This window comes from Barbatula barbatula, assembly GCF_947034865.1.
Source record: "Barbatula barbatula genome assembly, chromosome: 3".
NCBI lineage: Eukaryota > Metazoa > Chordata > Actinopteri > Cypriniformes > Nemacheilidae > Barbatula > Barbatula barbatula.
Genome location: NC_136764.1, coordinates 14,067,298 through 14,093,693, shown reverse-complemented (window position 1 = coordinate 14,093,693; position 26,396 = coordinate 14,067,298). Strand labels below are relative to the sequence as shown.

At 40.6% G+C, this 26,396-nt stretch overlaps 4 protein-coding genes across 6 annotated transcripts; 2 read left to right on the top strand and 2 right to left on the bottom strand.

Annotated features, from left to right (window-relative positions):
• Positions 1-467: 467 nt before the first annotated feature.
• LOC306891894 (uncharacterized protein) lies at positions 468-9,846 on the bottom strand. 2 transcript variants are annotated; one of them, XM_079452515.1, is made up of 10 exons: positions 9,424-9,846; positions 7,285-8,220; positions 6,042-6,111; positions 5,426-5,566; positions 3,347-4,488; positions 2,969-3,146; positions 2,639-2,858; positions 1,178-1,293; positions 920-1,083; positions 468-839 (listed from the first exon to the last, which is right to left on the bottom strand). In XM_079452515.1, the coding sequence occupies exons 2-10, from the start codon at positions 8,207-8,209 to the stop codon at positions 646-648; spliced, it is 3,150 nt and encodes a 1,049-aa protein (XP_079308641.1). In that variant the 5' UTR covers positions 8,210-8,220; positions 9,424-9,846; the 3' UTR covers positions 468-645. The 2 variants fall into 2 exon arrangements, with proteins under 2 accessions (XP_079308641.1, XP_079308642.1); XM_079452516.1 differs by having other exon boundaries at positions 6,042-6,093; positions 9,424-9,842.
• Positions 9,716-11,973, top strand: LOC306891895 (uncharacterized protein). The gene is made up of 2 exons (XM_079452517.1): positions 9,716-10,247; positions 10,661-11,973. Exons 1-2 carry the CDS (start codon positions 9,940-9,942, stop codon positions 11,550-11,552), a joined length of 1,200 nt encoding a protein of 399 aa, XP_079308643.1. The 5' UTR covers positions 9,716-9,939; the 3' UTR covers positions 11,553-11,973.
• Positions 11,974-12,109: 136 nt separating this feature from the next.
• Positions 12,110-13,203, bottom strand: LOC306891896 (uncharacterized protein; the record flags this gene model as incomplete). Its single annotated transcript, XM_079452518.1, has 4 exons — positions 13,065-13,203; positions 12,690-12,932; positions 12,492-12,584; positions 12,110-12,372 (listed from the first exon to the last, which is right to left on the bottom strand). Exons 1-4 carry the CDS (start codon positions 13,192-13,194, stop codon positions 12,110-12,112), a joined length of 729 nt encoding a protein of 242 aa, XP_079308644.1. The 5' UTR covers positions 13,195-13,203.
• Positions 13,204-14,358: 1,155 nt separating this feature from the next.
• rc3h1b (ring finger and CCCH-type domains 1b) lies at positions 14,359-26,341 on the top strand. Of its 2 annotated transcripts, XM_079452825.1 has the most exons (19): positions 14,359-14,501; positions 15,799-16,248; positions 16,339-16,459; positions 16,555-16,794; positions 17,129-17,304; positions 17,440-17,640; positions 17,844-17,976; positions 18,188-18,419; positions 18,810-19,052; positions 19,356-19,501; positions 19,634-20,049; positions 20,157-20,315; positions 20,415-20,561; positions 20,644-20,863; positions 21,010-21,100; positions 21,192-21,282; positions 21,401-21,568; positions 21,681-21,775; positions 22,256-26,341. In XM_079452825.1, exons 2-19 carry the CDS (start codon positions 16,018-16,020, stop codon positions 22,416-22,418), a joined length of 3,273 nt encoding a protein of 1,090 aa, XP_079308951.1. In that variant the 5' UTR covers positions 14,359-14,501; positions 15,799-16,017; the 3' UTR covers positions 22,419-26,341. The 2 variants fall into 2 exon arrangements, with proteins under 2 accessions (XP_079308951.1, XP_079308950.1); XM_079452824.1 differs by lacking the exon at positions 14,359-14,501 and having other exon boundaries at positions 15,869-16,248; positions 19,305-19,501.
• Positions 26,342-26,396: the final 55 nt, after the last annotated feature.

The window sequence follows — 26,396 nt, the reverse complement described above, 5'->3', positions numbered from 1 at the left end:
ATTTCATTGATTTTCAAGTGAGAAAAAGTGTGTTCAACCCTGCGGCTCTGCCTGGACCAATTGGGCGAACAACATCAAAATACAGCAAGGGCGAGATAAGAACAAACAGAGCCGTTCGAATCGCTCTCGCGGTACTTTGATGCCATACACTAATCGGTCTGCAAAACGCTTAATGAAGTTGAACAACGCACCTTTTGTAATGGCCCTTGAGTAATGTTTGTCACGGCTCAGTTCGTATTGGTGGTGCTTTTCATACTAGTAATGGGGAATCCAGTGTCTTTCAATTTGCATGGTTATTTTGCACTTGGATTGTAAAACTGTCATTTGTTCTGTAATCTTACATGTTTCTGGAAAGGCTATTATATAATACAATTGTAGCATTTATCAAATTGTCAATTTAATCAGTTTGTCTGCCTCCTAACATGAGCCATTCAAATTAGATGATAATAATAAGAAAGAGACCAGTGGTCGGTATCTTAAAACCCACCGGGTTATTTTTTTATTCCATTGCTTTGCAAACAACACATTGTCACTCTACATGCTCTTAATTTGAGATTGGACAATTTCACTGACAGTTCAATCACGGTTCAAACTTTTCTGTAGTCTTCATCCTTTTCATAAATCCCCTGTAATTTTTGTTGTACATCAGTGCTTAATCCAGGAATTTGGACAAATTCGTATCTTGGTTTTGCTTTCACGGGTCAAAAGGCGTGTAACCTGATCTAAGGTCAGTCCAGCAATAATTTCCCCATTCACTTCTAGAATCTCATCTCCAACACCCAGTAGTCCAGTGTAGATGTTCTCGGTGGGACCGTCTCCAACTCGTTCCACATATATACCTGTAAAACCAAAGCATACTGTAATACATCCCTGATCTTTTTTGGAAAATGTGCTTTGAATCACCTCAAATATAGTCTACCTGAGTCAGGTCTTCCTTTACCCCTGGAAATTACAAAGCCAAAGGGTGCGTTGGCAGGTCTGATGAGCTCAATGAGCAAAGTTCCATCAGGAAAAGCTTGGACAAGGCGTCCTAGAAGACCGGTTTCTCGAGAATCATCTAGTGCCTCTTCTTTCTCAATGTTCCTGCAACATAGATATTATACATTGACAGAGTGTGGCGGCCTTTCTGTCTGAATGGGTCCTAATTATTTTAAGACATTAAAATAACTTTTCACACCTGGGTGTCAAACTCAGTGGTAACTCTCCTAGTATAGTAGAACGTTCAAACTTTCTCTTTGGGGACTGGAGACTTTGGACAGAAGAGACTTTGCGCAATTGAGCCAGAGGAGACTGCTGTGGGTAGACAGCAACAAGACAATATTGAAACACATGTCTCTTTTTACATAAATATACAGTAATTATTGACATTTAATACATTTGTATTTTACTGGCATGTCGAAATTCAGAATTCAGGATTACATCTAGCGAATGGCAGTGTTATATTTTCAATTATATTTAATTTATTTCCATTAGAATAGACTTTCTTTTGACCTAGACATGTTCTTGATGGGTTTGAGAAAACTATACACACACATAATATGGGTAGTTGACAGATGTACATGTGTCCTATGGTGGGACAACAAAAATTTGGTAAACAAAGTGTTAAAGGGATAGTTCACCTTCAAAATGAAAATGATATAATTTTTAGACGCCCTGTTGTAATTTTAAACCTGTATGAGTTGCGTTCTTCTACAGAACACAAATGAAGATATTTTGAAAAATGTTGGTAACAGAAAACCGTAGGTACTTATAGAGCTCCGGCAGTCACGTGACCTATTCTGTTTAAACCGCCATCATGGCAGGCAAGGACAGCCAGAAGCAAATATGAAATAAATGGCGCCGGCGTGTGTATCTTTTTTCTGTTCATTTTTCAAGGTTGATTAAAGTATCTCATTAGATAGAGAAAGTCAGCAAATGCATTATGATCAGCCAACCCAGTAGCACCCCAAAGCATGTAACAGACACGCCGGTCCACTCGAAAATGCGTGTCAGTGTCAAGCTTTGTCTCCTCTAGAATTGAACATAACACGCATGTATAAAGGTGGAGTAATGTTTAGTGAGGTTGTGTAGTGCGTACAATTTCAAAAATTGAGTGTTTACACCTACGCCACTTGCGTACGTTCCTGCAGCAGGTCGTCATCGGTGATTAAAATCTACTGTGTATGATATTGTACGGCTATAAAAGACTCGGAATGGACAAGAGCTGTTCGAAATGTTTTCATACTGTTTTTGGTGTGTATTTTAATAAATGCATGTGGCTGACTTTGCTGACTTTGTTTTTTTTTTTCGTCAGGAGGTGTGTAGGAGTGGGTTAAGTGCTCTAAATATCTATTAATTAAAATAAAAGTACAATTAAAACGTATTTTTAAGTCATTTCAGTTTTACAAGTTCAAAGAACTGAGCATGTCATGAATACACCTAGAGGAGTCAAAGCGTGACACTGACACACATTTTCGAGTGGACTTTCGGGTCTGTTACACGCTTTGGCGTGATACTGGGTTGGATCAGCAGACTAACCACTTGATGGGTTTTTTCAATTTCATTAAACAAAAGATCATATATATCTCCAAGGATATTGTGGCGTGTCTTGTGGCTTAAATCTTTAATGAATAATTCTGAATGCTGAAAACATACTTACTATATGCAGAGACTGGAGAGAGGGAGTCCTCTTTAGAGGGACCAGGCCTCTGTGTGTTTGACTGGGGGAGGCAGAACTGTTGCGGCCAGTGGGAAAACACAGATGCTCCATGCTGTTGGAGCGACTGCCCTTTACTAGCTTACCTACACTGTTTAGTCCCATAGCTGAGAAAAATCGACGAAGGGATAACTTAGGCCTTGTTTCCCGCTCCCCATCTCTCCTACAGTACATATAGGCGTGAGTGAAGGCCATAGTGAGATCAATTAACGATTACGTGAAAATTTATACAAAAAAGTAATTGTGCCAGGAACTTGTAATGATGTATCTTACCTACACCCAGCCGAACTATCATCACACTGCATTTCAGATTTTCTGTGCTCTGATCTCAGAAGTTCTGCCCTCAGATCTGACTTGGGCGTTGCTCTAAGAGTTGGTCGGCATTCTGAGGGAACAGAGGTTGTGGAAACGGTTCTGGGGTCCTTGTAGACACCATCACTTGCTAAATGACCTGATGAACAATAAACGCAAAAAGTTTTATTGCCACATTGGACTTTTTTTATCATTAGTTCACATCCTTTTTTTTGTACCTGCCTCAACTTTACCAGTCAAATCGTATTTTTTCCTGTCATTGTGATGCATTAAACATGATGGGTAAGGACCTGTTTTTGTTAAACAAAGAAAAATATCCTTTGTTCTATATTACCTTACCGGTGACTGTGTCTCCAGCAGTGTCCCATATTGTTAAAGCCTGAAGGTCCGTGGTCAGCATAGCTGAAGTATACCTGAGAGAGGATGGTCTGATACAAGGAGTCAGTCCTGAGGTGACTGGAATCACCTGTGGAGAGGCACTGAGAGTGACACTAAGGTGCTCATCAGCTTGAACGTTTTCTTGGTGAGAGCCTACATCCAGTTTGTGGTCAAGGTGAATTAGGCGGTACTGAAACGAGGGCATTAGTTTAACCACTCGTGGCCCAGTCTGCTGACTCTTGCAACCTGATTTCAGAGCCGATTTGATAGGAAGTTGAGGAGAATCAGTTGAGGTTTCACTCTGTGTTGGTATCTTCAAAACTTTAGAACGAGTAGTTTGATCCTCCAGACTCGATCTGGTTTTGGAGTTCCTTCTCTGAGCCCATAGATCCTGACTCTGGGCGTATGGACCGAGACCTGCTTCCACTCTGCTTTCCCCTTTTCTGCTCCTCCTCCTGAGTTTTCCAAACCCTGACACGCTCTCACCTGCACTACCCACACCTTGTTTTCTGACCTTTTCATCCAAACCCTGAGCTCTAGTCAATGAAATGCCTTCCATATAGGTAGGGGAGATGGTTTCATGACTTGTTTTGTCAGGGGTGGCCCATCGAGGACTTGTCTTACCCTGAGAATCTGTGCCACCGTGAGTCGGCTTAGAAGAAAAATCATTGATTTGCGCAGGTCTCAAGATACTTCCACAGGCTTCACATGTCCTGAGAATTTCTTCTTTTGGAACCATGGCAGCCAGACACTCTCCATCATTGGTCAATATAGCCACAGGAATACCAACATTAACCCAATTTATTGCACTCCCTCTGCTTTCCTCAGGTTCAGGTTTGTGCTGCTGGGTAGACTGGGATTTCTCCACCACCACTGGTCCACGTTGACGTACCCGCTCTAAGTATCGTCTTTTAGCTTCCTTTTCTGACTCGTCTTCGAAACGTACTCTTGTGGGTGACTGTCCACATCGGCGCATGCGCATCCCTCGTTCGTGGTTCCTACCTCGGACATCGTGCTGCTGAATATATGAAGCCACCTGCTCTTTAGCTGTCACAAGAACAGCACTGTGCACTGTAGGTGAAACAGTGATGGGTAACAGCTTCCTACAAAGCAAAAACAAGAGTTGTTAGAGAACACCTGGATATACCTGTATTACGTCACAGCATAATGTTACGTAATTATCATGTAAAGCTGAAAAGAACATCAAATATGTTTTTTGTATGTACATTTAGGTTTGAATTAACAGAAAATATGACAGGATTAATAGAAATCAACTTCAGAAATATACAGCCAAAGAAAACATTAAGAGACCATTTCAAATAGCAGTTTCAGTATTTTCTGAAAGTACCATCAATAGGTATGTGTTGAGGTAAAAACATTTTTGATTTTATCTGAGAACTGAATATTTCTCCCAAATTTCAAACAGAAATATTCTTTCTATTTGCAGTTATTTGCAGAAAAGAAAAAATGCAGAAACAGGTCAAAATACCAGAAGAGATGCTCTGTATTTTTTCAGACCTCAAATACTGCAAAGAAAACAAGTTTATGTTCACTTTTTTTTTAAAACTGTAATATTTGTTCATGTATTTAAGAAAAGTTTTTTAAAGAAATCATGTGTCTTGTCTTGCTGTCAGTCTTTAACATTGCTGTTGGATGAATTTATGTCACTCCTGAGATTTGATTATGTGGAAATTCAACTGTTTTGTAATGGACAAAATACATCTAGAAATGCTGAATATATAGAAATTTGGAATGGTCTCTTAATTATTTCTTTGGCTTTATGTTATATGAAATATATGTGATTATGTAACATGAAAGCACATATTTAGTAAAGAACTACTTAATTTTAATACTAGACATTGCCTTTCTAGAATCATGACCGTGTTTTTTATTAATATTTTATTAAGTGATAACAAACTGATCTGAGAACAATAAGGTCTCTGGTGTTTAGTTTATTGTTAGTACTAGATCAGTTCAGTGAAAAAAACATAATTTAATTCAAACACCAAGAAGCAAATAAAAACTGCAGGGGTGACTTACAAGCTCTCCTTTTGAGCGGAGCAGGTGGAGTTTTCCCTTTTCAGGTTTTGAGAACGCGCTTTAAATCGAGCTCTTTCTAACAGACGCTTTGCTTGCTCATGACGTGGGCTGAGAGTTATGTCATTGCTGGCAATCAGGGGTCTGTGCAGAACAGATTAAAGGTTTTATACTTTTATTTAACAATTATCCAGATTATTTTGATTATTTTGATGTTTTAGATTTTTCAGTCATCTACATAATAAAAGGCTCTTCTGTTATAATATTGTATGTCCTACTTTACTCATTATAAGATTGAAGATTAAAGTGTATCAAATAATTTTTTATTATAAATCTAAATGGTTTTGTGCTTGAATTTAAGAATAAACATGGGTTATCAGGATGATCTTGTACCATACAATCAAAGCAGCACAAATCCGAAAAACTTCAATGTATGGAGTGCCAGATTAATAATTGTGTTTTATGTAATCGCTGCCATGGCCATGCACATGCTGATGGTGGTCTTAATCTTAGAATGATGGGATATTGGTTTTTCATATGGACTTGTAGTCTGTCAAGTGGTCTACCACAAATGCAAGTTACTAAACCTTTTTGATAGTGTGTTGAGAATGTAACTTACTTATAATTAAACGCAGGCTCCTTTGTGATGACTGCTGAATCCCAATCCCCTACTTTGTAAGAAGATAAATCTGTGTAAAAACACAGACTCTGCTGTGGAATAAAATACAAACTACACAGTGCAAATAATACAAACCTATTGAACCCTTCTAGCTTTCTGAGCCAGTAGAGCTCAGCCTGCTGTTACGTTACACAACACTCCTGAAAACCAAGCCAGCAGAATCCAGTCTTTCTCGACATCATGCAATATTAAAATACTGTCATCTCCACCGGTCCACTTTCACGGCCCCTCCCCCCACATCTGCAATCACGGAGATGGGCACATCTGTTCTGAGAGATCATACTAACCTTCCTCTTGCGGGTTTTGGGTCAGTGACCCATGGGTGACTAATGCTGGTTAAATCATGACTACAATGAAAACTGTCTAAGGCAATTATCACCAGATAATAACATTGAAAAATAACCATTATAACCATGTTAATATATCAAATATATTTTGGAAAGTACATTCTTTGTAAACTAACAGAAACATATCTTACTAAAGACCTAATACCTTCTGTGTTAACAGGACAGATCCCTAGGATGAAAAGGGATAATTCAATAATGTCATCACTTTCTCACCATGTAGTTCAAAACATGACTTTATCTATTCTGAAAAAGACAAAAGAAGATATTTTGAAGACTGTTGGTAAGCAAACAACACTGGCCTCCATTGACTTCCATTGTATGACACAAAACCACTGAGACATATCTCAAAGATCTTCTTTTGTGTTCAACTATAGGTTTTGGATGACATCAGGGTAAATAAATTATGACAGAATTTTATTTTTGGGGCAAACTATTCCTTTAGGCTAAACGGTAGCCATTTTCTAGCTTTGTCCAAGCTGGTCATGAGCTTGTTGACCAAGTTGTGGTTGGTTTGTTGCCCTTAAACTAACAAAATGTTTGAAACCGTTTACCTTGCATCCCAAACACAACTGAATTTAAAGGAATAGTTAATCCAAAAATGAATATCCACCATTGACTACCATAGTGTTTATTTTCCCTGTGGCAGTATATGGGGGACAAGATCTGCTCGGTCACTGACATTCTTCCGAATAGCATCCTTAGTGCCTGGCAGAACAAATAAATGTATTTAGGTTTGTAACAATCTGAGGGTGAGTAAATGAGGACAGATGACAGACAGCTTTGGGTGACCTATCACTTTAAGCTATTTTTCAGCAAAGGTACTTCTTTAGTCCTACCTTGGTTTGGCTCCATTGGTGGTTTATATTGTCCCTCTGGACGCATTGAAGTTGTTATCTCTATGGCCTTCACTTGGTATTGGTTGAGGTATCTCTTGTTCATCTCTACTTTATCTGCAAGTGACAAAGCCCCTCCTCTGGAGCATAGTGTCTCCAAGCTGTCTGCCTTCCACAGCCCACCAACTTGATCCGTCGTTCCCGGAACCATCTCTTTTTGAAGACATCTAGGAAAAGCACTTTCCAAGCTGTCAGACCTTTGCAGCTCTTTGTGAACAACTGCATCCACAGTCCTTAGCTTTGGCTTCTGTTTTGAATCCTCCTCATTTTTAGTGGGTACATCCTGTGTGACAGAACTCTCTGAATTCAGCTGTAATGTCTCGGGTCGGGCCACTTTCCAGAAGCCCTTTGGAGGAGCCCAGTGCCTAGGAGACGACGTTGTGTATTTTGTTGGTGGGGTGTCTCCTTGAAGCTCACTAACACCACCCACTGCGATGTTCTCCAGGCTAGACCCTTCACAAAGCCCACGAGAAATTGCTGCTACACCATGAGATCCACTTTTGGTGCAAGACTCCCTTTGTCCTTGCATTACACATTTGGGGAGAGCAGTGTGCAACTGAAACTTGGGCTCCAGCACTTTATCATCACCAGTGCTTGACTCCTCTGTTTGAGGAAACCATTGCTCATTGTCTTTTTTATCCTTTACTGACTGTTTTGTGCAAAGATCATCTCCCTCATTCCCCCTGAGCTTTCTCTGGGACACTTCTCTGACTTTGGAATGCAGGGCAGAGACTGCTGAACCACAGATTGCAGGTGAGGAGCCGGGGCAACTGGAAGTGTTTAATAGAACAGTGGAGGGTTCATCTTTCTCTGTCCCACTTGTGAGTGAGTGTGTGCCGGAGAGACCTTGTGCCTCTGCTATCTCCATTTGGAAAAAACCTCCAAAATAAATGCCACAAATTGACACAAATTTTTACTTTATTAAGATAAGCTTTTGCAGAGCTGCTCTATGCAGTGTCCAATGATCTTGAACTTTGCACAAAACTACGTAAACACAAATTATAAGGTGATGTTAAACATGTGTCTGTGTCTGGATTTGTAAATTTAGATATAATAATAAGCTGGGTGTGATATTTGATGAGCTTAAATAAATATAACTTCATGACATAATTGCAAGTCAGTTAACAGAATGAAAACAAAGAGGATTGAAGGCTTACTTACACAAAGGTGTCATCTTAAAGTTCATTTGTTTTTTAATTTTAAGGTTTTTAAATATTTTGTTTTATTTTAATATGATACCAGGTGAGAAACTAATACCGGAAATCAGAAAATAACTACATGCATATGTTTGTAGTTTTACTAGGGTGACCATACGTGCCACGTTTCCCCGACACGTCCTGGCCAGGATTTCAGGTGCATCCTCCAGAGGTCGCATTTGTCGAGTTAAAAAACACTGTAAAATTAACATTTATTTCTCTTAAGATGTATAATTATTGTAGTTTCATTCTCACCTTGAAATTTAACAGTTGATTTTCTGAAATAAAACATGAAACAATGAACCTTGATGATGTGGACAAATGAGACCACTGGAAGACGCACCTGAAATCCTGGCCAGGACGTGTCTAGGAAAAATGGCACGTATGGTAACCCAACAGTTTTACACTTGATAAAGGATGATGTCTTCGTTATAGACAAGGCTTTGTTGTTTAAGGGGTCATTAGAAGACTAACAGGACAGAAAGTACAATTTTAGAACACAGGAGAAACCCATATGATAACCATTTAAAACAACAGTAACAAAAGGGAAAGAAAAAAGGCAACATCCACAACCCAAATCGAAGCAGTGAAATTATTTTATATTGTGATTATAGACGATTAATATGAAATCCCATTATGTCTATTATATTATGTCTTATATTATCTCATATCATAACATATATGACAACAGAGGACACGTGTCCAGATTCTAGTTTGTAGATAAATTATTTTAAAATGCGTGTAGTCCTAAAACTGAATAAAATAAATTATAAACAATAATTTATGCATAAGGTATAGAACAACAGAGATAATGGTTAATTAAAACGCATTGCTCGTTTGCAGCTACTTTGTAAACGGTAAATAATAATTTATGTAAGCATCTTACCTTGGTCCTTCCCATGAAAGTCCTTTCACAGAATCTGTCACAATTGTTGAGTTATTAATTGCTCTAACAAAACATGCAGAATCATTCCTGCCTCTTTGTGCTCTGCAATACCTGAATGGCCCAAACCCAGGAGAAATGCTTTCTATTCTAAACCTCTGAAACAAGGACTGATTCATAAGCTCCTCTTCATTCGGCTGTCATCAGTACCTATCACTGTTCATCAACTGCTTGTAGATTACAACTCCAGCCTATAAGCACTCGCTCAATATTCATGATTGGTCTGTTAATCCCTGCAGAAATCAGACGGATTACTGTGTGTTCACATAGAGCGCGAATGAGGCGTCAAAAACGCGCTATTCGCGAGGAGTTGGACGCTTGAACATTTTGTGTTTACTCGCGTCATTCGCGTCATTCGCTTCATTCGCGTCATTCGCGTCATTCGCGTCATTCGCGCGTGAAATTCGCGTCATTCGCGCTATTCGCGTCATTCGCGCGTGAAATTCAGTTCATTGCAAAATGGCGGACATGGATTACGTTGAGAGGATAGCTGCACTGTATGTGCTATGGAAGGCTGAAAAACGGCGTAAACAAGTTCGGCGCCGTGTCTGGGTCCACCCGATCCTTCGGAGGCGCACCCAGCTTGGTGAGTTTCACCAACTCCTCCAGGAGCTGCGCCTGGATGACGGCCGCTTTCAGCGGTACTTCCGACTGAGCAGGCCCCAGTTCGATGACCTGTTGTCCCGTGTCGGTGGGAGGATTTCCCTCCAGGACACTAACTACAGGCGCTGTATTCCACCTGCAGAGCGCCTATCAATCTGTCTCCGGTCAGTAAATTATTTAATATTCTGTGTGATTACAAGTAATTAACGACTGAACCTCCACATACACATGACGAGTTTGTTTCAAATTAATTTTAGTAGCGATGACTGACTGAATCTATTTTTTATTCCGTTGCCTGTATGTAATATTAGTTTTGCATTGAGTTCAGAGGCTGTCATGTTGATTAATTCACTTTCTTGTGTATTTTCGACAGTTTCAATATGAAAAATAACGGTTAAATTGATTTAATGTATTTATTGCAGTTTTAAATGCTAAGATGCTATGTGAAACTTTGAAACACAATATAGTGGTTTTCTACTTGCCACTATCAATAAATTTAACTGTAAAAAATTTATATTTTCTAATATGGAATCGCAATCTGCATTTATAACCATGTTCATTTTATTTTCTCTTTCAGATATCTTGCCACAGGAGACTCCTTCCGGACCATCGCCAGCAGCTTCCGTGTTGGTGTCTCCACAGTCTGCAAGATTGTCCCAGATGTGGCGACTGCAATCTGGGACTGCTTAGTAGAGGAGTTCATGGCTGTGCCCTCCACAGATGAATGGAGGTCCATTGCAGAGGGTTTTGAGGAGAGGTGGAACTTCCCGCTCTGCTGTGGAGCACTGGACGGCAAGCACGTCATGATAAAGGCACCCCCCAATACCGGATCCCAGTTTTTTAATTACAAGGGACATTTTTCTCTAGTTCTTCTAGCTGTTGTGGATGCAAGGTATTGCTTCCGGGTGATTGATGTTGGGGGATATGGCCGGACAAGCGATGGTGGGATTCTGTCTAACTCAGCCTTTGGCCAGGCACTCCGTGGTGGCACCCTCCATCTGCCACCTGACCGTCCTCTACCAGGAGCTGACCACAGAGGACCCCTGCCCCATGTCTTTGTGGCAGATGAGGCCTTTCCCCTCAGGAAAAACCTCATGAGGCCATTCCCTGGGCGCTCCCTTCCCCGAGAGAGACGGGTATTTAATTACCGTCTGTCCAGAGCCCGGATGGTGGTGGAGAATGCCTTTGGGATCCTGTCCTCACAGTGGAGGATATATCGCCGCCTCATAGAGGTTCAGCCTGATGTTGTGGAGAGGTGTGTGAAGGCGACGTGTGTCCTCCACAACTTTCTGAGGAGATCTGAAGAGGCACCTGCTGTGAGGGCGGGGGTGCAGGGTACAGAGGAGTCGCTGCAGAGTCTTGGTCGGGTTGCAGCAAATAATTCTGCCAGAGAGGCCATCCGGGTTCGGGACAGTTTCATGGCTCACTTTTCTGCCGAGGGAGCAGTCCCGTGGCAGCCGACTGAATAGTTTTTGTTCATTACATACTGTGCTGTTTATGTCCTTTATGTTTAGCTCCTATAATTATTCCATTCTATTGTCTTTTCTTTTGATTTCCACACTTTGTATATTGTAAATGATAAATGGAGCCATCCTCCAAAATTAATCTGTCTCGTTGCTACATTCTCATTACACTATACCACAACACTGGTCCAATGACAAATAACAATTTTTTACTATACTATTGTGAGTGTATTTGCAATACGACATAAAGTGAATGTACAATTCAAATGATTGTAGTCTTAATATATAAATAATATTTGAATGTAACAAATATAAATGATGATTTACTATGTTATACACAAAGTAACACACCAAAACCTTTGATCATTTTATAGAACATTTATTTAAAAAAACATTTATAAAAATAAAAACTATATACAAAGAACATTTACAACTATTTACATGCAGGAATAAAAAGGATCTTGTTTGGAAGAGGGAAGAGTGAGGGTCAAAATGAAGTAGAGGAGAAAGGAGAGAAAGTCTGTTTCATTCCCTGCAGAGATTGCTGCCTCTTTTTAAAAAAACTACTGTGTGGGCTCCAATTGTTCCAAATTAAGCACAACTGTGCTGCTTTCATAAATTAATTTGTGAATTTGAAATTTCACAAATTCCTTTGTCTGAGGTGGCAATCTCTCCAGGGAAGGGACCAGACTCAAGAGGAAGAGCTCATCCTCTGAGCGTGGAGGCGGCGTTGGGGCAACAGGACGGGTCCGGAGTGCTTCCAGGAGCTGCCGCTCCACCTCCGATGGCTGCTCCCTAGGCCTTCTCCAAGCTCTTCTTGGTGGTGCTGTAACAAATGATAAAACATTTTGTACTATGAGAAGGCATAAAAGGATTAAACTAATTCACAAACGTCACTGTAAATATAATATGCATGTAAACATTGTCATAATTGCCTGTACACACCTCTGGGTACAGCAGCAGATGATGAAGCAGAAGCAGCAGCAGGTTCCGGCAGAGGGGACCCAGGCTCACTGCCATCAAAAGAACCAGTCGGATCTGTCATGACAATTTTAAATATTAATTGCACATTACACCTGTCACAGAGAAATGAATAAAACAACTACATGTTGCCCTGTTGTATTGCTTCACTTGTCAACACACCTACTGCTGCCTCGCCCTGGTCGGAGTGGTCGTACCCTGCGGCCTGATTCTCCTCATCCCCCCTTTCCATATTCCCGCTTGTCTCCCGTGGGGAGACGAAGCGGTCTAGAAAAGACAGGACCGCAGAGTACTTCCATCTTTTTCCTGAATCTGCTGCTGACCCACTCCTCTTCTCTGTCTCCTTTCTCCTCTCCTTTAAATATGTGTCCCTCAAGCTCTTCCACTTCTTTCTGCACACTTCCTCTGAATAAACACATGAACTTTAGCGGGAACGTAGTTGTAAAATAATAAGCTCAATCTACCGCCTTTAGCTACCTTGTAGTTTCAATATGTATATATAACTCAAATTGAGTTAAGAATGTTTTTACAACTTACCAGATTCTCCGACCTCCTCACTCACTTTCTTCCAAGCAAGATCCTTTTTATTCCTGTTTTTATAAAAATAGGAACAAGTGTTGTAAAGCTCCGGGTGTCCACACACGGAGATGATTAGTTTCTCCTCCATTTTGTTTCTGCCTCTGGCCTCTGCTCGCTACGTCGTCTACGTCACTACTAGAGCAGGCTCCTGATTGGTTAACGCGACGCGAATTTCCGCCAAAGTTCAGATTTTTCAACTCGCGCGATTCGCGCAATTCGCGTCATTCGCGCGATTCGCGTCATTCGCGTGATTCGCGCAATTCGCGTCATTCGCGTGATTCGCGTGATTCGCGTCATTCGCGCCGCCTCATTCGCGCGAATAGCGCCGCAAGCGCGTCTATCGCGTCTTTACATTGACTTAACATGTAAATCACTCGCGCTTGACGCCTCATTCGCGCTCTATGTGAACACACAGTTAGACAAACATGGAAAATAAATGCGTACTTTAATTCCTTTGATGTCAACTGTAGCATTTTATTGCATAAATTGGTACAATCCATACAAACAGTATTTAAAAGTCCACTTAAAATATAAAGGTTATGTGTCACTGAACAAGCATTTTTGAGAGACAGAACGGATTGCATCATCCATGTGAGAACCTTGAATAGTATAGTGTTGATAAACAAATAGGAAAAAATATTTAGTAAATAACCATTTTATGGACATAAGGATATATGTTTTTCATTTATTCTGTATTATAAATCTAGCGCATTTATTTTGCTCAAATGACTTTGGAAAAAAATTTCAACATACTTTTAAAGCACAGAACAATTCATTTATGATTGAATCAGTGAAAGCTATGGTGCTTAATAAATGCCAATATCTATTAAAAAATTAGCAAATAGTTCACCTATTTTGTAGTTTTAGAAATGTAGAAAACAAGAACACCTTGTTATGATTTTCATTAAATCACAAAGGTCACTTTTTAGTAATTTATTTTACAGTGTTCTATTTTCCTGTACTTCTAACTAAACACATAATTCCCAAATGGTCCCATTTTGTTATGAACCCTCAATATAGTACATATATTAACATAAAATGTTTTGTGCTGAAAATCTTGACTCGGTACCAGAAGGTCTTCACTATGCAGCATCAGTTTCTAATGTGCGTTTTGTGTATCAAAGTCTGGATGTTTTGTTGCCGAGCAACAGTTTGACAGGAATTCGTGTGTCTGAATGCAGTGCTCTATTCGGCCAGAGAGGGCGCCCCGGTACTGACCTGTTTCTTCTCTTCCTTGTTTAACTCGAGCCCTGCTGCTGCCGCTGCTGGTAGTTTTATGCAAGGAACTCCCGAACTATTTCGGTAATCCGTTATAATGGTCGACATGGCGACCGTGGAAATTATTAAGCGTTTTCTTAAGAAAAGATGAAGATAGCAGATACTCAGCAAGAATGAGTGAGTGACTGAATATTTTGACTTGCAGAACCGTATATTTTCTGTGCATTATTTGTGCGTTTCTGGGTGTGGACCGCACACTCCTGGCTAACCCGATAGCTCGTTTGTAGCAGTTAGCCGCCTGTCTGGCCCGTTCGGCTCTTCGGTTAATTTCAAGGTTTAGCGTTACGCTAATCGTTTACTTGGTTTGTTGTCGGTTAGTGATATGCACAGCGTTGTTTGCAGTCTTGTCCGTAAATCTGAATTGAGTTGATCATAGGTTAGCTTATTTAGCTTGTTGCTTTAGCATGTCTGGCTAAACATGATGTTTATAGGGAGGCCTTCGCTAACAAAAATGGCTAACTTATTTACTGTTGTTCTCGTGTTGATGTCAAAAGTATTCGTATCTACTCTCGTCAAATTCCTTATTCCGCTACATTGTTGTGGTAGTGTGTTAGGTTATAACCGAGTATTTAAGCGAGGTTCAGTGGTCGAAATATTACATAATCGCGGCATCTCTTGTGGTTTAGCATAAACCATTAAGACTTTCATTTCTTGCGTATCCTCCACTGTTTATCTCGCATATAAGCCTTTTTTGCAACAAACCATTTTCGGTACCCATTTACCGCTTTCTCTGTATATATGATTATTTTACATAACTAGAATAAATTGTGACCATTGAGCAATGTGTCCGTGTTAAACCGCTAACGTTAGCTTGCTGATATCATGAAGACTAACGTAGAAAAATTGTGTTAGCTTAATAGCTAATGAAGGTGGGCTGGAGAGAACATGATATTAAACGTTAAAGCAGTTTGACATGTTTTGTCGCAGTTAACGGTGGTAGATGTCCACATTAGAGTGTCAGACTTGTGTGTTTACCCTAATGTAATTCTAATAAAGTCAACATTGTTAAAAATGGTTTACATTGTGAAATTTAATTTATTGACAGACGTGTTAGCGCATGCTAGCCTGTATGCAGAATGTCATGAAAGAAACTAATATTATTTCTAATCCACAGGTTTATAGAAAATATACTGCGTTGGTAATTTAAAAGTTAAAGTAGAAGCAAAAGTTTTGTTGTTTTCAATTTAATGCATTATGTGTCATTTATGTACTTAAGGTTTTTTCCTCGTGTTTAGGTAGCAACAGTTGCCAGGCTTTTTTCGTCATTGTGCTTAACGTAAATGACAATTAGGGAACTGGGTTTTACGGCATGATGGTGGTTAATTCTATACCTTTATAGATACACAATTTTGGCTATTTGTTTATACTTTTTACTGATTTCGTTAAATAACCTTTTAACATCTTTATTTTGCAGGTTTCAGGTTTCACACCATGTGATGATCACCCGGGACGTTTGAATTTATTTAAGAACTCCTGTGTTCAGAAGATTTTTTGATTCCAGTGGAATCTTTGATTTTTCTCATCTATCGTTTTTCCCTTTTGTTAAATGTAATGCCCAATCACACATACACACGTGCACGCACCTAGGAGAAGCCCCCCTACGCTTTTTTACATGTAGAACAGCCTTGCTAAGATGCCTGTACAAGCTCCACAATGGACAGAGTTTTTACTGTGCCCCATATGCACCCAGACCTTCGAGGAAACGGTGCGTCGACCCATCAGTCTAGGTTGCGGCCACACTGTTTGCAAGATGTGCCTCAACAAGCTGCACCGCAAGGCCTGTCCTTTCGACCAGACGGCCATCAACACTGACATTGAGCAGTTGCCTGTCAACTCTGCCCTGCTACAGCTGGTCGGGGGACATGTGAGATATTTCGATCAGTACCATTTTACGGCAAATTTTCCTTAATAGGTCATCTACATGAACTTGTTGCTTTATGAACTTCTTTCTCAGGTGCCCAAACAGCAACCTGTGGCACTCATTACCTGTCCTGAGGACACCAAGCATTATGAAGAGGCGCGACAGTGCGTTGAGGAGCTGGCCCTCTACCTCAAGCCACTCAGCAGTGCACGAGGTAACACAGATTATATCATACACTTTTGTATGGTCCGTGTAAATTAGTGTTATGGTCATAATCAAAATTGTTTACATATTTTGTCCTGTGTCTAGGGGTGGGGTTGAATAGTGCTGCTCAGAGCATGCTAAGCCGCCCCATGCAGAGAAAGCTGGTGACTCTGGTGCACTGTCAACTGGTGGAAGAAGAAGGCAGGGTCAGGGCCATGCGGGCGGCCCGTTCTCTGGGTGAAAGGACTGTTACAGAGCTCATCCTGCAGCATCAAAATCCACAGCAGCTCTCTTCCAACCTGTGGGCTGCTGTCAGAGCCAGAGGCTGCCAGTTCCTGGGCCCAGGTAAGATGACACTTAAAAGGTGACAAGTTTTTATATTAGGTTGTCCCATTCCAATAGCATGTACAGAAACCATAGTGTGCACAAAGTAAGTATTAAACTAAACATTAAAAACTTTTTATTTTATTTTTATTCCAACCTGTCCTAAATCAATGGCTATAGTGTAGTTAAAAAGGGCAGAACCATCTGTTTGATGACTAATGGAAGACGGGGATAGTGTTTGGAGAAACTAGTTGTGCAGAAATTATAAGTGTCGCCTTTAAATTGTTTGTTTGACATGTTATCATGGAAGTTTTGTTTCTTGTGTCTTACCTGTTGTATCTTTGTTTATCTATAGCAATGCAAGAGGAGGCACTAAAGCTGGTGCTGTTGGCCTTGGAAGATGGATCTGCTCTTTCCAGGAAGGTTCTGGTCCTCTTTGTAGTCCAGAGACTTGAACCAAGGTTTCCACAGGCCTCCAAAACCAGTATTGGACATGTAGTCCAGCTCCTCTACCGTGCCTCCTGCTTCAAGGTTAGTCGCCTGTTGATATAATGATCTCCCGGAGAGCTGCTTGCATATGTATATTCATTCTATTTATTTTTGTAGTGTGTTGTTGGGTACCTGCTATAGCTTTGGTGTTTCAGTTGAATCTGTTTGGTATTGTAGGTTACGAAGCGAGATGAGGACTCATCGCTAATGCAATTGAAAGAGGAATTCCGCACGTATGAGGCACTTCGGCGGGAACATGACTCTCAGATTGTGCAAATTGCCATGGAGGGAGGGTTACGCATCGCCCCCGATCAGTGGTCCTCTCTGCTCTATGGAGACCAGTCCCACAAGTCCCACATGCAATCCATTATTGACAAGGTAATGTGTATATGAGTGTTGACAATTGCTATGCTAAATAGCATCAAAGACTTCCAAAATTATATTATTTCTACCCTCTTCTCCTTCACCCATCTGTTTGGACTACACAAAATCTTTTTATGTCTTTCCTTAGTCCTTTGCTTTGTTTAATTGAGAATGTAAAATCTGGCAGAAATTGTGACTTATTGTCCTTGCTTTTTCAGTTGCAGACGCCAGCGTCATTTGCTCAGAGCGTTCAGGAGCTGACCATCGCACTGCAGAGGACGGGTGACCCCGCCAACCTCAACCGGCTAAGACCTCACCTCGAGCTGCTCGCAAACATCGACCCCAGTCCAGGTTGGTTATAAAATAAAAATCAATCTGCCATATAATCGTCATCGTTTGACTGGTGTATTGAATGCTTGTGTATTGTAGTAAGTAATAACTTGGTATTGTATTAACTGAAACTGAGCTTTAGAGCAATACTCCATAAACTGGTTCTGATTACTGATCAGTTGATGTTTGCTTTGATTATCTGCTTACCACTAATGGCTGTTGCTTCCTCCAGATGCTCCTCCTCCCACCTGGGAGCAGTTGGAGAAAGGGTTGGTGGCGGTAAAGACTGTGGTGCACGGCCTGGTGGACTTCATTCAGAACCACAGTAAGAAGGGTGCTGACACGCAGCAGCCACCCCAGCACAGCAAGTACAAGACATACATGTGCAGAGACATGAAGCAGAAAGGAGGCTGTCCCAGAGGAGCCAGCTGCACCTTCGCCCATTCTCAGGAGGAGCTGGAAAGGTGAGTGCCAAATACACTCTGTTCTTTGGCCATTGTCGATATCTAGAAAGCTGAATTTTAAATACGAAATATTTAAAGCTAAACACATTCCTATTTTACTATATGCAGTAAGTTTAAGTATGAAAAGATTAAACTGTTTGGACATGTATATAAAATACATGTTTCCCACTTGTACCAATTTTTTTATGTAACATTGGTATTATTGTTTATAGCACAGAGTAGGTTCAACAATCTAGCATATATTTGGAAAATTATATCTTTGCCATGTTGCTCCTGTTAGTCTTTTGCCTATACACCTCTTTTACCTCTACACCATTGTTTCCTTCTTTTATCCACCAGTTATCCTGAAGAGAGTATTCAACAATAACTTTTTTTATTAACCCTCTGCAGGTACCGTAAAATGAACAAACGTCTTGCTGCACGGGTGCCCTGCATTACTGGTCTGCTGCCTGAGGAAGTGGTTCCATTGGAGCCTGGACGGAAGCCCTCAACACTTACCAATGGAATTGCTTGTCCTGGGACCCCTCTTCCCCAGCTCATACCCAGAGGCACAGATCCCTCCACCTATGAAATTTTACTAAAAACCAAGATGGATGGCAGTAGTCTTAGTTCTCCCGGATCTCCACCTGACTCGTAAGCTCATTTATTATATATTATATATATTTATTATATGATGCAATCTGAATTAAGCACATTATCTTTAAGGGCAATAAGCTGATTATCAGAAAACCTCCATTTACTTGATTACTTTTGTGTTATTAAAGTATATCACTAAAAGGTACCATATGAAGGTGAAATTACATATCATAGATTAGACTTGAAGAGGAAAGAATAGTGTGCACGTAAGTTTTTATCAGCTGATTCTTGCTGTTTGTTTTCCTTTAGTCTTGATCAATCTGGCATGACCTTAATACCCCACTCTGTGCCTCACCCCAGGGCAGAGCACTTACCCATGTCCAAGCAGGTGACAGTCATGCCCAGAGGTGCTCCACAGATGTATCCTCAACAAACTGAGCTCTTCTACCAAGAGCAGGCCAGACCTCCACTCTCAGGATCTCAGTATGATGCTCAATACCCAGCAGGTGAATGGCCTTCGACACATGGATGTTGAATTATTTTTTGCGACAGTTTGGTCTCCGACATGTTGATAATCAAAACGCTTGTCCTAAATTAGCAGCCAGATACTTAATGTTCATATAATTATACTTTTACAGGCAACCCCTACCCATACCAACCTCCACAATATGTATCGCCCCGTTACATCCGCAACCCACCTCCGCCCGGAGAGTCTATAGTGCCGCCCTACCCAGGTTACAGCCCAGAGCGCCAATATCAGAACCACCACTCTGGTCCTCCATTCTCAGCCCACCCCTACGCACCCCCCTCCCATTACAGCCGCAGACATGGACATTATCCTGCACCCCCACCTTCATTTGCCCCTCCCAGAGATGACTTGGTGAGGATGAGCCCCATTCCCTTAGACGTTCCTCCAGCCTCTATGCCTCCACCTCCCACAGGGGCCACAGGGTCTCTGTACCACTCCCAGGAGTCTTCATCCCGAGATAGGTACCCACCAGATGAGTACTATCCTGCTGGACCACACCCCAGCCAGATGAGATCCCACTTGAGAGTGAGCTTTGTTTCTGTTAAACTTATGGCAAATGAGCTACGGTTTTGTTGCATGCCAGGCTATAATTAAACTGTTCATTGATTTGTTGATGTTCTCTTGCTTGGAAGGACCCATACAGTCGTTCTCAGCCTAGTCTGGACGACTTGCACCGTAGGCGTAATGAGCTGCTGGTCCAGCTGGAGGAAAGAAAAGTTATCTCTCCTCCACCCTTTGCTGCCTCCCCCACTCTTCCCACACACCCTTTCCCCAACGACTACCCTCAGGAGGTGAGACCATCGCACTGCTATCTCCAATAAATCCCTTTTATGGCGTTGACAATCTATGTCAAGTGTAACGCTCAACTCTTCTTCTGAATGTTTTTTTAGTATCTGGAAGATGGCTCAAAAGTCTTTGGAAGTAGGGGACCAGACTACACTGGGCAGTATTCCCCCTGGTCATGTGATACAATAGGATCATACATTGGTTCCAAGGATGCTAAACCAAAAGATATCAGTAATACTGTGGAGATGATGGCAAGTGACCCGTCTGTTTTTCATGAATTGAAAGGTTTTATTGATCTCTTTTTCACTTGCATTCTGTACTTTCTCAAAACAGAATGCAGAGGGAAAAGTTCTGCGCGAGCCTCCACTGGACACCCAGCGACGCTCTGCTGAAGCCAAAGACGATGATCCAATCATTCCGTTTGGCCCTCTGCCCACAGTGTCTCCCTTTGGTGCCATTTCACGCACATCGAAAACGGGTTACCAGACCACTGGGCCGGTACAGGCCATGGCCTCCTCACAGGCCTCAGGATCCAAACACCTGACAATGACAGGTGACTAAAATCTTTCTACTCCAGAAATCACAAGTGTTTCTATAGCTCAACTACTAGAGCATGGTGCTTGCAAATCTAATGTCATGGGTTCGATACCCAAAGAATAAACATGGCTGTTTGTCCTAATGTTTTCATTCCTTACACAGCAGACTATTCATATGGAAACCACAGCAGCTGGGGCAGAGCTTCGTACTCTCAGCACCAGAGCATGAACACTCAGGGACATTTCAGCGAGCGGTACACACTCTTAAACCGTCTGAGAATTACATGAAATGCATGCTTGTGTGTCATTAATCATTATGATGTATGCTTCTCATTATTCCGACAGTCTGCCCGTGTCCGCCTCTGACCGCGAGCAGCTCAAGATCGAGCTCCAGCAAGTCAACCAGCAGATCAGTCAGCAGACCCGGGGCATGGAGGTGCATTTGAAATGTCAATTTAAATTCATGACTTACAAATCGGCCAGACTCTGGTTACATGGCTCAATGTATCCTGCTTTGTAATATTAATAAGCATCTGTCTTGCCCGCTCACACAGGCTGCCAGTAACTCCATGCTCCTGCAGAGGGAGGCATGCGCGCTGGCGGCTCAGCCCGCGCCAGCAGTGAAGTGGTCTACAGGTGCTGCTGTGTCCAGTGAACAGCTCAGCCTGGAGCTCCATCACGTTGAGCGAGAGATTGGAAAGAGAACCCGTGAAATTGCCATTGTGAGTCAAGCAGGCATCCTTAGTTCCTTTGAAATTGTATTATAGAGTTTTGTTTTTATTTGTTCCTTTAATGTATGAAAAGTTTGATATCAGTTCATGTCCACAATTACAGGAGAGCCAGGTGGCTCATGAATACAAACTAACGGCCACAGAGAATGGGCAGCCTGACCATAAAGCCCAGCTGGAGGAACTCTCTTTAGCACTAGGGTGAGTGAGCAGCTGAGCTTTTGCACACAGAACTCTTTGTTAATTGCCATTGAGAAGATGCTTTCCCTTTTGAGAACCTGCAGATCTCGAATAAAAGTTACTTTCTATCCAGAGTAAAGAGAGAACATTTAAAAAAAATATATTTAAAAAAATGCTGCTGCCCTGACAGACATTAAAAGGATCCATTCTTGGTCCCCATTGACATATAATGGTATAATATATTTGAAGAATGTAGGAAAGCAAACAGTCCCATAGCACTTTAGACTACCACTGTACTTTTCCTTACTATGGTAGTCAATGGTGGCCAAGAACTGTTTGGTTACAAGCATTCTTTCAAATATACATTGATACAGGTTTAGAACAACTCGAGCGTGAGATAAATGACAGAATTTGTATTTATTGGGTGAACCTCTGTCCCTTTATATATCATATCCACAAATACACTTACTCTCTCTGTTGTTGTCCCCATCTTTCCCTCAGTGAGGTGTCTAATGGATCCAGTGGCATGAAGCCAGCCAGTAGCGTGGGTGGATCTGTGCTGTCGCTGACCAAAAAGACGTCTTCTGTCACCCTCTGCTCTGCTGACCAATCAGCAAGTAGCTCAGACCTTCAAAAGAATGGTGTTGTTCACTCTTGCTCTTAAGAGTGTATTTACACAACACACACACACACACACACAAATATCCTGTCCACCTCCAATGGTCAACATGCTTTTTTGGGGGGTCTTAAAAAAATTTGAACCGAAGGGGATGCAGGATCATGATAAAGACGCCAAGAGGCGTTTTTAATATTCAAAATGAGGAACACACATTCTCACACGCGCACACACCTGCACACACCTGCATGCTGCTACATGCATGCACAGACACACACCTCTCTGTTGTTTTATTTAGAAAATGAGCAGTATCTGCCGTGATATAAATTTTCTTTCTTTTTGTTCTGTGAATGAGCTTTTTGTTTTAAACGACTTCTCATCGCCTGGAAACCAGGGCATCTAAATAATGCTTACTTTTTGCCGTTTTCCCCGTATATCAACAACAAACAGTAAACCCAAAGCTATCATGAAATATGTGGTCATTAGTGGAATGGAAGTGAAAATCAAGCACACATTTTTAGCATCGGGACTAGTTACTGTAACCAGCGCTGCAGTCAGGGCCTGAGTTGAAACCTTTAAACTCCCTGGATCCCTGCAGCCTTGAATATGATCTGACTCGCCAGGTGTAAAGTAGCATGGAGAACCTTTTATAAATCCATTTTTATGGACCGTTAACATGGGACTCCCCACACAACTTACAACCGTGGCAGTGTATCGCTGTAAAATAGTTAGATTGAGCTCTGGATAACACAAGGGGAAAAAAATGATATATGAGTTGTCAGGTTTGTTTAATTTATGGTTTGGCTATATAACTGTTAAGGAATTTGTCAATGTGTTCTAACACGTGTCTAAAGCATTCTGTTTTATAGAATGCAAACAAATGTCTTTAATAATGAGCACTTTTTTCCATGTTTTTTCCATGTGTGTGCTTTTCAGTAGAAGAGGTTCGACACTTTAAGTCCCTTGTGTTCTTCAGAGCTTTGTGGTTCGGGATGAAATTATTTTCGTCTCCAAGCGCCACAGTCATTTTGAAAGATTACAGCCTATTAGGAAATATTTTCATCAGTTTTCCCTAACTTCTGTGAAGTTGCATATTTGGCTCTCCTGGTCGAGTTTGCATATTCATGCCGCTAAACCGCTGCACAGAAAAGTACCAGGGAGTGTAGCTTCAACAACGGCAGGTCCCATAGCCGAATATCTAACCGTTTGACACTCTGGAGAACATGTATGAAATTTACTAATGAATTTCTATAAAAATAATGACGGGTTTCCAGACAGGTGTTTCTACTAGATTAGCTATTTAATGTCTTTTAAATTAAATAGATCTGCAAATGACTTCTTTGTTTGTATGATTTGTTTGAAATCAATTCTATAGAAATCTTCACAAGTTCCTAGACAAGGATATTTCTTTAAATGGTTTGAAAAAACATTATGCAAATTGTTGCATCAAATTGAATGTGATGGTTTACACAAAAAGGGTTTTACAAACTATAGACACATAAATTGGTTCTGTTCATAAAGGAGGTCTATTAATACCTCGACCCCCCTGATTTGACTTAAGTGTTTTTACACAATCTATTCGGTGACTGGTTAAAAATGAGGCCCCATGAGAGAACACGATTATTTGAAGTCTTCCTATAGTGATGACATTCTTCACGTGTTACATTTTGTTCTAGTCTCTTGAGACCGACTATGATATACAGCTCCAATTTTGGGTGCAACCTCTTAACATGTAATCGTTGTCGTTTTTGTCCTATAGTTGTGGTGATAGTTGATTTGTCCTATTATGATGACTTGTATTCACGGTCATTTGATGTTTTTGCTCATGCAGAGCGCACACAGCCTTTTCAAGCAATCGTCAAGATTGAAGTCGAGCTGTGCTGACACGCAGAGATGACGTCAACCTTCCTAATGAGGTTTAAACTTATTGTGTGATTTCCATCACACTTGCTCTGAGGAAATTCTCCAGAACGTCATCTTTATTGATGCTAAATTGCTACTTCCTCCTTCTCTTTAACATGACAATTCTTTGTCAGTTTTAGTAGCACTTTTCCATGCTGTTGAATTAGACCTAGTTCATGCCTTGTCTGATTTGTAAGATTATCTAATGCTTTCACTCCGTAACTAGGGGCATTTAGACCTTTCCATCTGCATGGAGAGTTCTAGGCTTTGTTGTAGCCTGTTGTTGGGTCAATTACACAAAAACAAGGTCACATTTCATTCCAAGATCAAAAGAACAATATGTATTTTGCATAAATGGTCCTAAAAAGAAGCTTAATTTCCATTAAGTTATTTCGTTGTTACATTATTTTAATGCCAAATTCTTATTTGTGTAATGCGTCTGGTCATTTATTGTTTGGTAACTCCCATTATTCTCAGTGGTGATTCTTATCAGATTTGCATTACCGAAATATAGTATTTTTATTTAAATGTACATATGACACCCTAATTACCTTTACATCAATTTAATTTTTTTCTTTTTGATTTTGGGTGAAATACGCCCCAGAAATGTTTCGGACGTGTTTTGTGAGATTGACCCAATTGCTTTTTCTAGTTACTAATATAAGGCACCTCAAGTATCCCATTTGCAATTTGTGAAATACCTGAATGAATTGCGCCAGGAGAATACGCTCGCTGAATTTCCTTTACACTTAAATAGGTAATTGCACAATCCTGCAAACCTGCGAAGGATACGTTTGAATCCAGTGGATATTCTTAGAGACATGAACATGACAAACCACGTCACAGGACAATGCTTTCTTTTTTAATAGAGGCAAATAAAACGATGCTTTGAATCTAACTATCATCTCCTGACTGTGTACAGGTTGTTCTTGTTGCTGTCAGAATAGTCAGATCTTTGCCAATCTAAATTTGCAGGAGCTTTACGAACACGCTCCAGTCACCATTAGGATTGGGTTTTCTTTGATTCTGGTTTAGGTGAAAGTGCTAGCATGATGAGCATTCTGTTTCGCAATGCTAACTGCTGCTACGACAGAAAAAACGGAGCCTGATACATTAGCCAATGCTTTGCGGATGTGAGGATATGTTATTTTTCCTTTGGCTTTCATGGAGTGCCCAATGTTGTGCTACAGGAAGCATTCTTGAGTGATGCACTGCCAGGATGCTTGATAGTTTAATCTTTAGATTATATGGGAATGTGCTATCTTGTATTTCATATTTAGCACTTGCTTGGGTGCTGTTGAACGTTTTTCTTCAATTATCAGTGATCTCACTGAGCTAATTATTTCTGTGTGGATATTTTTTCGTTTGTTTTACAAATTAAATCATGCCGATTACATTAGAAACTTAATGGGAAGAGTCATTGTAAGGCTCATTTACAGTTTTCTGCATGAGTTTTTGTTTCCTCAATAGAGAAATTGCAGGATTGTGTGATTTTCTTTGAGAACGGGTCTGTTCGTAATGGATGATATTCATTTCTTTGCCTGAATTGTGTCTGTTTTGAGCAGACCTGTCGAATTCATTTACATGAAAAGCAAATTAACTCATTTTGAATCTTATAACAATGTTATGGCTGTCTTTTGTGTTTTTTTGTTGTTGTTTTATTCCTAACTTTTTGGGAAATGTAATGGCTTTTTTTATGATTACTTCCAAGTTGTCTTGTAAAATCTCTTAAATTAAGGTACAGGCTCAATTTCAACAAGGAAAGGTTTTATATATAAATATATATTATACTCCATTAAGGAATGTTTAGAACCATCTTACTCCAATGTGGATGTAGCCATTATTACGCCATTTTATGACTTTGTAAAGAATTCACTGTGTGAAAATTGGTTTGCATTTTTGTATAATACAATCTGCTTTTTTGTTTGCAAGGAGAGGGAGATGAAACTGGATGTTAGAGGACAAGATTAAAAAAATTATTTAACTGAAACCTGTGATATTCAGAAGAAAGTGTAACTTGTACAACAATGATTCTAAGCGAGGGATGGAATAAACAATATTGGTAACACTGCTATAAAGTTCTGTGTCTGATGTGTCCCCAATATTGCACTAAATTGCACTGTT